This window comes from Macaca fascicularis, chromosome 13, assembly GCF_037993035.2.
Source record: "Macaca fascicularis isolate 582-1 chromosome 13, T2T-MFA8v1.1".
NCBI lineage: Eukaryota > Metazoa > Chordata > Mammalia > Primates > Cercopithecidae > Macaca > Macaca fascicularis.
This window is the reverse complement of record NC_088387.1, coordinates 66,123,301-66,137,152: the sequence shown is the minus strand read 5'-3', so window position 1 is coordinate 66,137,152 and position 13,852 is coordinate 66,123,301. Positions and strand designations below refer to the sequence as shown.

At 41.9% G+C, this 13,852-nt stretch overlaps 1 protein-coding gene across 3 annotated transcripts in view; it reads right to left on the bottom strand.

Annotated features, from left to right (window-relative positions):
- PNPT1 (polyribonucleotide nucleotidyltransferase 1) overlaps window positions 1-13,014 on the bottom strand; it is a 59,120-nt gene extending 46,106 nt beyond the window's left edge. For 2 of the 3 annotated variants that reach the window (XM_005575822.5, XM_005575824.5), the window contains exons 1-5: window positions 12,836-13,014; window positions 6,447-6,507; window positions 4,826-4,900; window positions 3,339-3,444; window positions 2,161-2,210 (exon numbers count right to left, since the gene is read on the bottom strand). In XM_005575822.5, coding sequence (XP_005575879.1) covers window positions 2,161-2,210; window positions 3,339-3,444; window positions 4,826-4,900; window positions 6,447-6,507; window positions 12,836-12,996 — 453 coding nt within the window. In that variant the 5' untranslated portion in view covers window positions 12,997-13,014. The remainder of the gene's footprint in view (window positions 1-2,160; window positions 2,211-3,338; window positions 3,445-4,825; window positions 4,901-6,446; window positions 6,508-12,835) is intronic. The other variant, XM_005575823.5, reaches the window with a different exon arrangement.
- Window positions 13,015-13,852: the final 838 nt, after the last annotated feature.

Genomic DNA, 13,852 nt, shown 5'->3' with positions numbered 1-13,852 from the left:
CTAAAAAGACAAAAATTAGCCAGGTGTAGCGGCCAGTGCCTGTAGTCCCAGCTGAGGCAGAAGAATCTCTTGAACCCAGGAGGTAGAGGTTGTAGTGAGCTGAGATCGCGCCATTGCACTCCAGCCTGGATGCCAGAGTGAGACTCCGTTACTAAATAAATAAATAAATGGGATAAATAATGGCATCTTCCCAAAGGGTGCCTACGAGGATTAGAGAAATACTGTAGGTAAAGCACTTATCACAGTCCTCACATGTTGCAAGTATTCAGTAAATGTTAGCTCTTTCTATCATATAAAAATATTTTCTAGGCCAGACATGGTGGCTCATGCCTGTAAACTCAGCACTTTGGGAGGCCGAGGTGGGCGGATCACCTGAGGCTGGAAGTTCAAGACCAGCCTGGCCAACATGGCAAAACCCCGTCTCTACTAAAGATACAAAAATTAGCCATGCGTGGTAGGGCACGCCTATAGTTCCAGCTACTAGGGAGGCTGAGGCGGGAGAATCACTTGAACCTGGAGGCAGAGGTTTCAGTAAGCTGAGACCGTGCCACTGGACACCAGCCTGGGCAACAAGAGCAAAACTCTGTCTCAAAAAAAAAAGAAAAAAAATTCTGTTGAGCAGGGTGCGGTGGCTCACACCTGTAATACCAGCACTTTAGGAGGCTGAGGCAGGGGATCACTTGAGGTCAGGAGTTCAAGACCAGTCTGGCCAACATGGCAAAACCTTCCATTTCTATTAAAAATACAAAAAAATTAGCTGGGTGTGGTGGCGGGCACCTGTAATCCCAGCTACTCAGGAGGCTGAGGCAGGGAGAATCGTTTGAACCTGGGAGGCGGAGACTGCAGTGAGCCGAGATCGCGCCATTGCACTCCAGCCTGGGTGACAGCGAGAGATTCCGTCTCCAAAAAAAAAAAAAAAAGTTCTGTTTATAAGCATAGATGAAACAAACTTTATACTGCAATAATGTGCCCATGTCATGCACTTAAGAAAAAAACTTCTCTGACTGGGTGTGCTGGCTCATAGCTGTAATACCAGTAGTTTGGGAGGCTGAGGCAAGAGGATTGCTTGAAAGCAGGAGTTTGAGACCAGCCTGGCTTATATAGTGAAACCCCCCTCTACAAAAAAAAAAAAAAACTTAGCTGGGTATGGTGGTTTGTGCCTGTAGTCCCAGCTACTTAGAAGGCTAAGTGGGGAGGATCACTTGGGCTCAGGAGTTTGAGGCTGCAGTGAGTTATAACCATGCCAACTATACCCCAGCCTGGGCAACAGAGGCCCTGACTCAAAAAAAACAAAAAACAAAACTTCCTGAGGTTAAGGCTGTGATATTCTTGCAAAGGCATATTTGCAAGGTGTATTTATTTATTTCAAATGAATAAAATGGTTACTTAAGTATACGTGTCATTACTCTGAAAGAAAATATTATTCAGAAAGTATTAACATATAATAAAGTAGAGGTTCAGAGGATCCAGCAATAAAATTAGGTAATAAAAATTAGCTATGTTGGTTGTCCTATTCCCAGCCTGATCTGGTCTCTACTCACTCTAGTCACCCTGATCTTCTTTTTAAACTCACTAATTTATTTCCTGCCTCTGGACTTTCAATGCTTCCCTGACACACCTTGGTTGGCTAACTCCTACTCATAATTCAGGTGTCAACTCAAATAGACACTGAATAAATGTTAGCTTTGTAAAAGTACTATCTTTTGGCCGGGCACAGTGGCTCATGCCTGCAATCCTAGCACTTTGGGAAGCCGAGGGGGGCGGATCACGAGGTCAGGAGCTCGAGACCAGCCTGACCAACATGGTGAAAACTGGTCTCTACTAAAAATACAAAAATTAGCCAGGTGTGGTGGTGCGTGCCTGTAATCCCAGCTACTCAGGAGGCTGAGGCAGGAGAATCACTTGAACCTGGGAGGCAGAGGTTGCAGTGAGCTGAGATCGTGCCATTGCACTCTACCCTGGGTGACACAGTGAGACTCGGTCTTAAAAAAAAAAAAAAAAAAAAAAGTACTATCTTTTTTCGAAAACTTACTGTAAAATATAACAGTATCATAAAAAATTCTTATGTTCTTTCTAATGTTTAGTCTAGGAAGTATTACAGAGATTCATTAAGTAATTTTTGATTGATCTGGCAACTAAAAAACCTAAAGCAGAACCTACCTGTGTATCATAGAAGTAGCCAGCTGGAAAGAGCGGTCTAATTGAACGATCTGCCAAAAGAAAAAAAAAGACATTAAACCGTACTGACAGAGTTGCTTTACAGTTCAAAACTTTTGAACTAATATAGATAGCCATTCAATATGTTTTCAAGAAAAATCCCCTTGGACCAATTTATTAAGAGGGACACAGATAAATGTCAGTGCTTCCACTATTACATACCATGCCCTAACAACAAAAAACAAACACAGAAGAAGTACATTAACAATAAAGATTGGGGAGCAATTTTTCATTCTGGTTCCACAGGCAACAGTTACATATATAAGCAGAGCAAAGACACTTAAGACCAATAGCAGACCAAAAGAAAATGCTTCCTTGCTACTTTCTGTCTGAAGACTGTATATAAATATACCTAAAATAGCAATTTCTGGCCGACTGCAGTGGCTCACGCCTGCAATCCCAGCACTTTGGGAGGCTGAGGTGGGCGGATCAAGAGATCAGGAGTTCAAGACCAGCCTGAATAACATGTAGAAACCCCGTCTCTACTAAAAATACAAAAATCAGCCAGGCATGGTTGTGGGCGCCCATAATCCCAGCTACCCAGGAGGCTGAGGCAGCAGAATCACTTGAACCCGGAAGGCAGAGGTTGCAGTGAGCCAAGACTGCGCCATTGCACTCCAGCCTGGGTGACAGAGCAAGACTCCGTCTCAAAAAAAAAGCAATTTATGGGTAGAAGAGCTATAATTACATACAATCCCACAATATGTAGGGATGTTAAACATTTGAAAGATTATGGACATTATTTCAGTAGCTGATAAATATAATGTTTAGGAATTACTATTCTGAACATGAAAAAATGTACTAGGAATAGATTCAACAGAGTAGAGGCATGGACCATAAAATTCATATGCTCAATAGAAATTTACTCATTTAGTCAACAAATATTTATTGAATGCCTATTCTGTGCTAAGCAGTATAACAGGTACTAGGGATTCAACAGTGAAGAAACAGAAGCTTTTTTCTCCCAGTGCCAACATTTGAGTGAGGGAAGAGAGAGTGAATAATCTTAGGTGGCATTAATGCTATGAAGGAAAACTTAAGATATACTGTAGAACACAGATGCAAAAGATGCTAATATAGGCATATCAGAGAAGATGAATGCGTCTATGTTAATATCTTACCTATTATTCGACTTGTAAGAATTTCTTTATCAGAAGTACCAATCTCTCTTCTCAGATAGTTTGTGGGAATTCTACCTGCTGCAGCAGCTTTTTGTCTGTAGTCAACCTGAAGTAGCAAAAAAAAAAAAAAGTTCATATAATTCTTTTTGTAGAAACAAACTATACTGTAAGAACTACTATATGAATGCTAATTCTCCTGAGGTCGCCAACAACACAGTCTAGACTCAGAGCAGAAAATATGTTACTTACTTAGCATTTTATATCTTTTGGGGAAAGGAAAGTTGATAGAAATGTTTCCGCAAAGTGAAATAAAAAAATGTTCAGGTGTAGTGGCTCACACCTGTAATCCCAGCATTTTGGGAGGCCAAGGCAGGAGGATCGCTTCAGGCCAGGGGTTTTAGAACTGCCTGGGTAACACAGAAAGACCTCGCCTCTACCCCCCATAAAAAAAAAAGAAAAATTAGTTGGGCACAATGGCCTGCACCCATAGTCCTAGCTACTCAGAAGGCTGAGGTAGGAGGATTGCTTGAGCCCAGGAGTTTGAGGCTGCAGTGAACTATGATCACACCACTGAACAACTCTAACCTGGGTGACAGAGCTAGACCCTGTTTCTTTAAAAAAAAAAAAAAAAAAAAAAAAAAAAAAAAAAAAGTCTTCTACTCAACAGTAAGAGTGGAAGACTCACTATGTCCCACAGATACTCATTCTGATCAAGTCAAACATTGCTTTTTTGGGTATCAACTCTGTTAAATATAATTGTGCCCCCCTTTTCATAATAAAAGGGAGCTATAAAATTCAAATGAACTCATTACTAAACATACAGTTGTCTCTTGGTATCCCTGGGAGATTGGTTCTAGGACCTCTTGCAGATATCAAAATCCATTGATGCTCAAATCCTTGATGTAAAACACCATAGTATTTGTTTATAACCTATGTATATCCTCTCATATACTTTAAATCAATCTCTAGATTACATATAATCCTTAATACAAAGTAAATGCTACATAGTTTTTATACCGTATTGTAGGGAATGACAAGAAAAAAAAGTCTGTATGTGTTCAGTACAGATGCAATTTTTTCCCCAATATTTTCGATTCATGGTTGGTTGAATCTATGGATGCAGAACCCAAGGACATGGAGGGCTGACTGTACTTGCAGAGTCATACTGCAGGGAAACTATGAGGGAAATGAATTCATTGCTTATTCAGTGTCAAAGTAGTCATGCACTTCCAATCTTCTTGTCAACTTATACACCTGGACACTCCAAATTCTAAAGCATGCTTAATCCTAGTATTTGCTTATGAAGCAGTTTATACTCTTTTAATGAGTCAGCATCTAAAAACTAGGAAAAATTCTTTGTTGTGCAAGTTCATATTTTCCACTCACTAGACATGTATTTTCCACTCACTAGACACTGGACAAAAATATTATACATTCTACACTTACTTACACCATATTACAGTTCAGATAAATCAGCAAAAACTTACCACCAAAGGCATAAACTGGGAAGGCGAAGGTTTTGTTTTACTGACCGCTGTGACCATTACTGCAGTGTCACCTGACTTAAACATAAAGAACAACACCGGTAAGTTCATTTGAAATCAGATATCAGCATCTAAGTAGCAACTGAATAAATCCTTACTCCAATTAAACTCAAGAAAAGATATGTAATTCTATGACATGATTATGAAATAAAAATAGTTATTCACAAGTAGTACAATCTTGATCTCTGAGCTTTTCAAAAGCTATGGATAAGGCAAGATTAACAGGTAATTTAGCCGGGCGCGGTGGCTCAAGCCTGTAATCCCAGCACTTTGAGAGGCTGAGACGGGCGGATCACAAGGTCAGGAGATCGAGACCATCCTGGCTAACACGGTGAAACCCCGTCTCTACTAAAAAATACAAAAAACTAGCCGGGCGAGGTGGCGGGCGCCTGTGGTCCCAGCTACTCCGGAGGCTGAGGCAGGAGAATGGCATAAACCCGGGAGGCAGAGCTTGCAGTGAGCTGAGATCCGGCCACTGCACTCCAGCCTGGGCGACAGAGCCAGACTCAGTCTCAAAAAAACAAAAAAAAACAAAAAAAAAACAAAAAAAAAAAACCAGGTAATTTAGTCATATCCAACGAATTGAATAGTATTCTCTACTTCTTATGTGGCTATACATAAGGAAAAATTCCCCAATTATTACTATAGAAGAAAATACCAAAATCACTTTCTCTAGAAAAGCACAACAGAATTTATTAATGCATAAAAGAGAAGCCCAAGTTTGGAAGGGATGTTAAAGGCACTTAAAATGGCCAGGCGCGGTCGCTCATGCTTGTAATTCCAGCATTTTGGGAGGGCAAGGCAGGTGGATCACGAGTTCAAGAGATCGAGACCAGGCCAGGCACGGTGGCCCATGCCTGTAATCCCAGCACTTTGGGAGGCCAAGGCGGGTGGATCACGAGGTCAGGAGATCGAGACCATCCTGGCTAGCACAGTGAAATCCCAACTCTACTAAAAACGCAAAAATTAGCCGGGCGTGATGGCGGGCGCCTGTGGTCCCAGCTGCTTGGGAGGCTGAGGCAGGAGAATGGCGTGAACCCAGGAGGCGGAGGTTGCAGTGAGCTGAGATCACACCACTGCACTCCAGCCTGGGCGACAGAGAGAGACTCCATCTCAAAAAAAAAAAAAAAAGAGATCGAGACCATCCTGGCCAACATGGTGAAACCCCATCTCCACCAAAAATAAAAAAATTAGCTGGATGTGGTGGTGCACTCCTGTAGTCCCAGCTACTCGGGAGGCTGAGGCAAAAGAATCGCTTGAACCCGGGAGGCAGAGGTTGCAGTGAGCCGAAATCGCACCACTGCACTCCAGTCTGGTGACAGAGCAAGAGTCCATCTCAGAAAATAAAAATTAAAAAAATAGAAAAAAATAAGTCACTTAATACATGCAGCCCTCTGGACTCTGGTTGTCGGGAATGATTCTTACAGTATAAACTATCTTAGTAGTATCTGAATTAATTTCCAGTATCAAAATTCTAAGTAGTTACACAATGTTGTAGTTACACATTTAGTATGAGTCTCTGTACCCATTTTTAAGATGAATTTTTAAAATCTGGACTTTTTACCTGTACTACAGCAGAGCCATCTGCAAATCTGGCCAGCTTTCCAGAGGATATTTCTAATTTCCTGTTTAAAAATAAAAATGCAATACAAGAAGACTTAGGTTATCTGTACAATTCCTGCTTAGTATAAAATAATAAAAGATTCTAAGGGAAGATTCTAAACCCCTCCCACCCACCCCACCAACAAAAAGGGGCAGAATCCATGATCATTATCAAAAGTAAAAGGGGAACTTAAGAGTGACTTAAAGAAGAATACAGAAACCAAGGCACAGGATTGATCTGAACAGGAAAGCATTTTGGAGGTTCAGAAGTTAACTGCTTCCCTAAATGTTAATTCCCATGTACCATCTATTTTTTTTTTGCGGGGGCGGCGGTGGGTGGTGGGTCATTGTGTCTTGTATCTTCTTTTTCTTTTCTTTTTTTTTTTTGACAGAGTCTTGCTCTGTTGCCTAGGCTGGAGTGCAATGGCACAATTACAACTCACTGTAACCTTGAACACCTGGGCTCAAGCGATCCTCCAACTCAGCTTCCTGAGTAGTTGGGACTACAGGTGCACACCACTACACTTGGCTAATTTTAGTTTTTGTTATGGATGAGATCTCACTATATTGTCTAGGCTGGTCTTGAACTCCTGGCCTCAAGCAATTCTCCCGCCTTGGCCTCCCAAAGTGCTGGGATTACAGGTGTGAGTCAAGGTGCCTGGCTCCATTTACCATCTTAGTACAGTCTCTTATCATCTCTCACCTTGTTGACTACAGTAACATTTTAACATACAAATAGGATTGTTTCCCTACTTAAAAATCCTTTAGCCAGGCGTGGTGTCTCCCAACTGTAATCCCAGGACTTTGAAAGGCTGACACAGGCTGATCACCTGAGGTCAGCAGTTCAAGACCAGCCTGGCCAACATGGTGAAACCCCATCTCTACTAAAAATATCAAAATTAGCTGGGCATGGTGGTGCCTGTCTATAATCCCAGCTACTAGGGAGGCTGAGGCAAGACAGTTGCTTAAACCCAGGAGGGGGAAGTTACAGCGAGCCGAGATTGTGCCAATGCACTCCAGCCTGGGCGAGAGTGAGACTCCGTACCAAAACAACAACAAAAAACACTTGAGAATTTCTCCCAATGCTTTTTTTGTTTGTTTGTTTGTTTTTTTTTTTTTTTGAGACAGAGTCTCGCTTAGTCACCCAGGCTGGAGTGCAATGGCGCGATCTCGGCTCACTGCAAGCTCCGCCTCCCGGGTTCACGCCATCCTCCTGCCTCAGCCTCCCGAGTAGCTGGGACTACAGGCGCCCGCCACCTCGCCCGGCTAATTTTTTGCATTTTTAGTAGAGACGGGGTTTCACTGTGTTAGCCAGGATGGTCTCGATCTCCTGACCTCGTGATCCGCCCGCCTCGGCCTCCCAAAGTGCTGGGATTACAGGCTTGAGCCACCGCGCCCGGCCACTCTCCCAATGCTTTTAGGACAAAATATAAACTCCTAAATATTGCCTATAAGGACCTTCACGTTCAACAGAAGGGGAAAGAATAATCTTCAATTCAATGAGGAAAGAGTAGTCTTGTGAGGCAATAGTGAACAACCGGATGCAAAAAAGAATGAATCTTCATAAATTAACTCAAAATGGATCCTGGACTCAAACGTTAAGAGCTAAAACGATAAAAGTCTTAGAAACAAAACACAGGAGTAAATCTTCAGAGACTTGGGCCAAAGTCTTAAATATGACATCAAAAGCATAAATGACAAAAGAAAAAATAGGTTAAGTTGGATTTCATAAAAATTTAAAACTTTAAGAGTAAAAGAAGTGCCATATATTAAGAGAAAAATATTTGCAAACCAAGTATCTGATAAGGGACTTGTATTAATATCTAGAATATTTAAATAATGCTTACAATTCAACAATAAAGACAACTGAATTTTAAAACTTGGCAAAGAGGCTGGGCGCAGTGGCTCAAGCCTGTAATCCCAGCACTTTGGGAGGCCGAGACGGGTGGATCACGAGGTCAGGAGATCGAGACCATCCTGGCTAACACGGTGAAACCCTGTCTCTACTAAAAAATACAAAAAACTAGCCGGGCGAGGTGGCGGGTGCCTGTAGTCCCAGCTACTCGGGAGGCTGAGGCAGAATGGCGTGAACCCGGGAGGCGGAGCTTGCAGTGAGCTGAGATCCGGTCACTGCACTCCAGCCTGGGTGACAGAGCGAGACTCCGTCTCAAACAAACAAACAAACAAACAAAAAAACACTTGGCAAAGGACTTGAACAGACATCTCTCCAAAGAAGACATACAAATGGCCAGTAAGGACATAAAAATATGCTCAATATCATTAACTATCAGCAGGGAAATGCAAATCAAAATCACAACCTGTTATGAATGTTCCTTGTAGCATTATTCATAGTAGTTCCCAAATGGAAACAACCCAAATGTCCATCAACTGATGAATGGATAAGCTAAATGTGGTATAATTCATACAACGGATTATTATTCAGTGATAAAAAGGAACAAAGTACTTATACATGTTACAACATGAATAAACATTGACAACATTATGTTAAGTGAAAGAAGGCAGTCACAAAAGACTATGTTTCCACGTAAGAAACGTTCATAATAGGCAAATCCACAGAGATGGAAAGTAGATTAGTGGTTGCCTGGGGCTGGGGAGAAATACTAAGTGACTACTACTAATGAATTTCGTTTTAGGGTGATAGAAGTGTTCTAAAATTGATGGTGGTAATGGCTGCAAAACTTTGAATATACTAATATCCATTGAATTATACACTTTATTTATCTGTATTTATTTATTTTGAGATAGGGTCTTGCTCTGTTGCCCAGGCTGGAGTGCAGTGGTGCCATCACAGCTCACTGCAGCCTTGACCTCCCAAGCTCAAGCAATCCTCCCACCTCAGCCTCCTGAGTAGCTCGAAATACAGGTGTGCACCACCATACTGGCCTAATTTTTAAATTTTTTGTAGAGATGAGGTCTCATTATGTTACCCAGGCTGGTCTCAAACTCCTGGACTCAAACTCAAGCAATCCTCCTGCCTTGGCTTCCCAAAGTGCTAGGATTACAGACATGAGCCACTGCTCCCAGACGAGTTGTACACTTTAAATGAACTGTATGGTATGTGAATTATATCTTAATAAAGCTGTCTTATATACATGAAATAGGCAGCACTATCAGCCTTATTCCCCAGTTTCAGCAGAGAATGCAAAAAGAGCTTACTGAGGTCTTGAAACAGACCAGCAAAACTTGTCAAAGAGCTCAAGATTCATCAAAAGGTGTTTTGAGATGAAACCAAGTCAGTGACCCCTGAAGATACAGAGGAAGATGCTCTGTCACATGAACTCAGCTTCAGCAACCTTCTTTCATAGTCTGGTGCTGAAAATGCACAAACCAAACACAAGCATGCAGACAGGCCCAATGCCCTGCCCCAAATAAGATTATTCTGTCCTTCACATACCAAAGAGATGAAGGAACAACCCTTAATATTTTCACCTGTTAAATACCTTTGCCAGAAGCCTGAGTTAATGAAAAGCATATTCATCTGTTCAGTTAGACCCATTTTGTTAAGTTTGAAAGTCAGAACAAAGTATGTACATTTAATACATGTTAATAAATAGTGATTTTGTAGTACCAAATTCTTGACTCTGAAATATTAGTTGTTTTTTTTTTAAATCAGGGAATATTTGATAAGTTCTAGTTGGGTTTCTACTTAGTCAATACAGATGGTATAATGATGAAAGCCTACAATAAAATGGGTGTCCTCTGACTAATGGGAATAATGAGGTACAGAGAGGAGGCTGGTGCTGGATTAATACGTGGAGTAGATGGAAGGAATGGGATACTCAAAACCAGTCATACTGTGTAGTATCACAGACCTGCAACAACCTATAGCTGAAATCAGTATTAAGTAATGGTTTCCTGTGGCAAATGTAAATTTGGCATCTTGAAATTTTGTTTAACCCCAAGTAAGATGCTACCAATACTTCTCAAAACCTACCAGGAACTGGCATTCTGTCTACCAGTGTGAATTCTGAATACCTAAGTGATCTCTGTGAAGGGGAGTGGAGGATCTTTAACTAGACTACAGTGGGCCCAAAACACAGGGAAGAAAAGCTGTGAAAGCTACAGGTCTACTCCATTAATGGGGCTACTGCCTTAGCATTTTGCCCACAGTGGCATACTCTTTTGAATATCCTCAGTGATTTGATGCATAGTGATTTGAATATCCTCAGTGATTTGATGCTCAATAAAAGACTGCTGAAATGAAAATTAAACACCTGCCTCCAAGGTTACCGTGAGCATTAAATATACTATCTGAAAAACACCTACAATAATTATATAATCTTCTAGAATGCAGTAAAGAATACATATGGTAACAAATATAATGTGTCACTCAATAAATGTTGCCAATGGCAAACAAGACAAAAATGAAAGAATTTATCCAGCAAGTATGATATTTATGAGTCTAGTTATTTCAATACATGACACGAGTTTAAAGAGAACTATCTACAAAAGAACAGGTTGATTAATAAAAGAGTCAAAGTAGATTATTTATGGAAAATATGGAGGGTAGGAGCTGCATCTTGTTTTGAGTATCTAGTGCCTATCTCACAGTACGTGACTGTTGAATGAAATGTTCTGGGCATTTCTTCGAAGCATGTGCAGTCCTTGAAGAATGGAAAAGATGTCCTCTTCCCTCAAAAATCAGAATTAAGGAATGCTGGGAGTGGAATGAGCCTTAGAGATAACCTAGTTTAGGGGTGACCAAACTACATGGCCTATTTCTGTACTACTCTGTAACTAAAAATGTTTTTTTATTTTTATTTATTTATTTATTTTTGAGACAGAGTTTCGCTTTTGTCGCCCAGGCTGGAGTGCAATGGCACAATCTCGGCCACTGCATCCTCTGTCTCCTGGGTTCAACCGATTCTCCTGCCTCGGCCTCCCAAGTTACTGGAATTACAGGTGCCTGCCACCATGCCCAGCTAATTTTTGTATTTTTAGTAAAGATGGGGTTTCACCATGTTGGTCAGGCTGGTCTCCAACTACTGACCTCAGGTGATCCATCCACCTCAGCCTCCCAAAGTGCTCGAATTACAGGTGTGAGCCACTGTGCTGGGCCGTTTTTTAAAACATTTCTAAAGGGTTTGTAAACACATACACACAGTGTATACCCCAAAAAGCCTAATATATATATTATCCAGTCCTTTACAGAAAAAGTTTGCAGACCCTTAATGGAATCCAGTCTCCACACTTTGCACAAGAAAATGGTGAATTAACTTGTTCAACGTGAATTACTTATCAAAGTTAGAGTGGGAGACCTGGATTCAAAACGATTTTTTTGCTTTTTGTATGAACTGGGGTCAAAATTTTTTCAAAGTACACGTAAGAAATTTAGATAAGGCCGGGCGCGGTGGCTCAAGCCTGTAATCCCAGCACTTTGGGAGGCCGAGACGGGCGGATCACGAGGTCAGGAGATCGAGACCATCCTGGCTAACACGGTGAAACCCCGTCTCTACTAAAAAATACAAAACACTAGCCGGGCGAGGTGGGGGGCGCCTGTAGTCCCAGCTACTTGGGAGGCTGAGGCAGGAGAATGGCGTAAACCTGGGAGGCAGAGCTTGCAGTGAGCTGAGAACCGGCCACTGCACTCCAGCCTGGGCGACAGAGCAAGACTCCTTCTCAAAAAAAAAAAAAAAAAAAAAAAGAAATTTAGATATATGAAGTTTGCATTAGCAATTCCATTTATTCTAAAAACGATTAAAGCATAAGTTTTTTCTTTTTTAAACGGTCCCTTAAAAAAGTACGGGCTTTGTAAGCAAGAAACAGAAATTCAAAAACCACCTAGTCCCACAATACTTTTTAATTGACTCTTAGAAAGTTATCTAACCTTTTTTGAGCCTCTACAAAACGAGGGTAATAGTACCTTTACGACAGGTTTAAAAAGATTGCGAGGATCCTATAACTGGCGTTCAAAAAACTGACTTTTCCTTTCCCTCCTAACCCGGGGTCATAGTGGCCACACTTTAGGCAATCAATTAGATTGGATGACGTGATACATCCACGTCGACTCGTTATCCCTAGGTGGAATGTTTCCCACTTAAGAGTCCAGTGGTCCCGGAAAGTAAAGAGATCGGAAGTCAGGTGGAGGGACAGAGTCGGATGGAGCAAAGAAGCCCGGCACACACCAACAGAGGGCATGAGATAGCGCGGGAAGGAGGGTGCGAGGAGTCACATTCCAAACCCGGAAAGAGAAATTTGGAATTTAGATTTAGGGTAAAGAGAGATTAAATAGACCTAGGATACTGGGTTTCTACCCTGGGAGACGAATACGCTCAGGCTGGCTGGACAGGACGCCTTATGACAATACAGGGAACGCACGCCACTCCTTACCTGTTGCCTAAGTCCACGGCCACAGCTCGAGACCCTGCGCTACTCCATAGTGCACGCGCCTGCAATTGGGTGAGTGCCCGATCCCGCCCTGGCAGACGGAAGGGACCATCGCTCCGGGGCCGGAGCCGGAGGCACGAGCTGCAGTACCTGCAGGCAGCCATGACACCCGGCACGCGATCAACCTAGGCTGTGCCCTGATTGGCTCACTCCTCAGACCGTGGGGCGGAGCCTGATGCAGTTTCGTTTTCCGCGGTGCCTAAGGGACGCCGGGACAACGGAAACGTTGGCCACCTTCTACGAAGACTAGAGAGGATCAAACCTATCAGAAAGCGATTATGTTGTAAACGATCTTTGTTGTTATCTGCCAATGAAAGGCAATTAGATAAATAAGGTTTGTGTGTGTGTGCTATCGTAATTTAAAGGAGAAGTCCTAGAATAATGTAAACGTGTAATATGCAGAGTAAATTTATATTTACTTTTATTACTAGAAGTCATAGAACAACACATTATTATTATTTGACTCTGTGAACTAAGAATTAGAATTTGTGTGGTGGGCCTTTGGAAAGAGCTCTCCCTCTCCCCTTCTCCGCCCTGGTTTTTATTTTATAAATTTCACATAGCAGATATGACACTGCAGCGATTTGTGTTAACCAATTTACAGCAAATTAATTCATTTTTCATCGACTTGTAATTTTAGAAATATTTATTGTCATTTCTGATTCATTTTCATTTCCATTGCTAATAATTAGAAATTTATATTCCTGTCCCTTTTGGTCGAACTCTTTTTTTTTTTTTTTTTTTTTTGAGCCGGAGTCCTGCTCTGTGCCCCAGGCTGGAGTGCAACGGCGCGACCTCGGCTCACTGCAAGCTCCGCCCCCCGGGTTCATGCCATTCTCCTGCCTCAGCCTCCTGAATAGCTGGGACTACAGGTGCCCGCCATCACGCCCGGCTAATTTTTTTTTGTATCTTTTAGTAGAGACGGGGTTTACACGGTGTTAGCCAGGATGGTCTCGATCT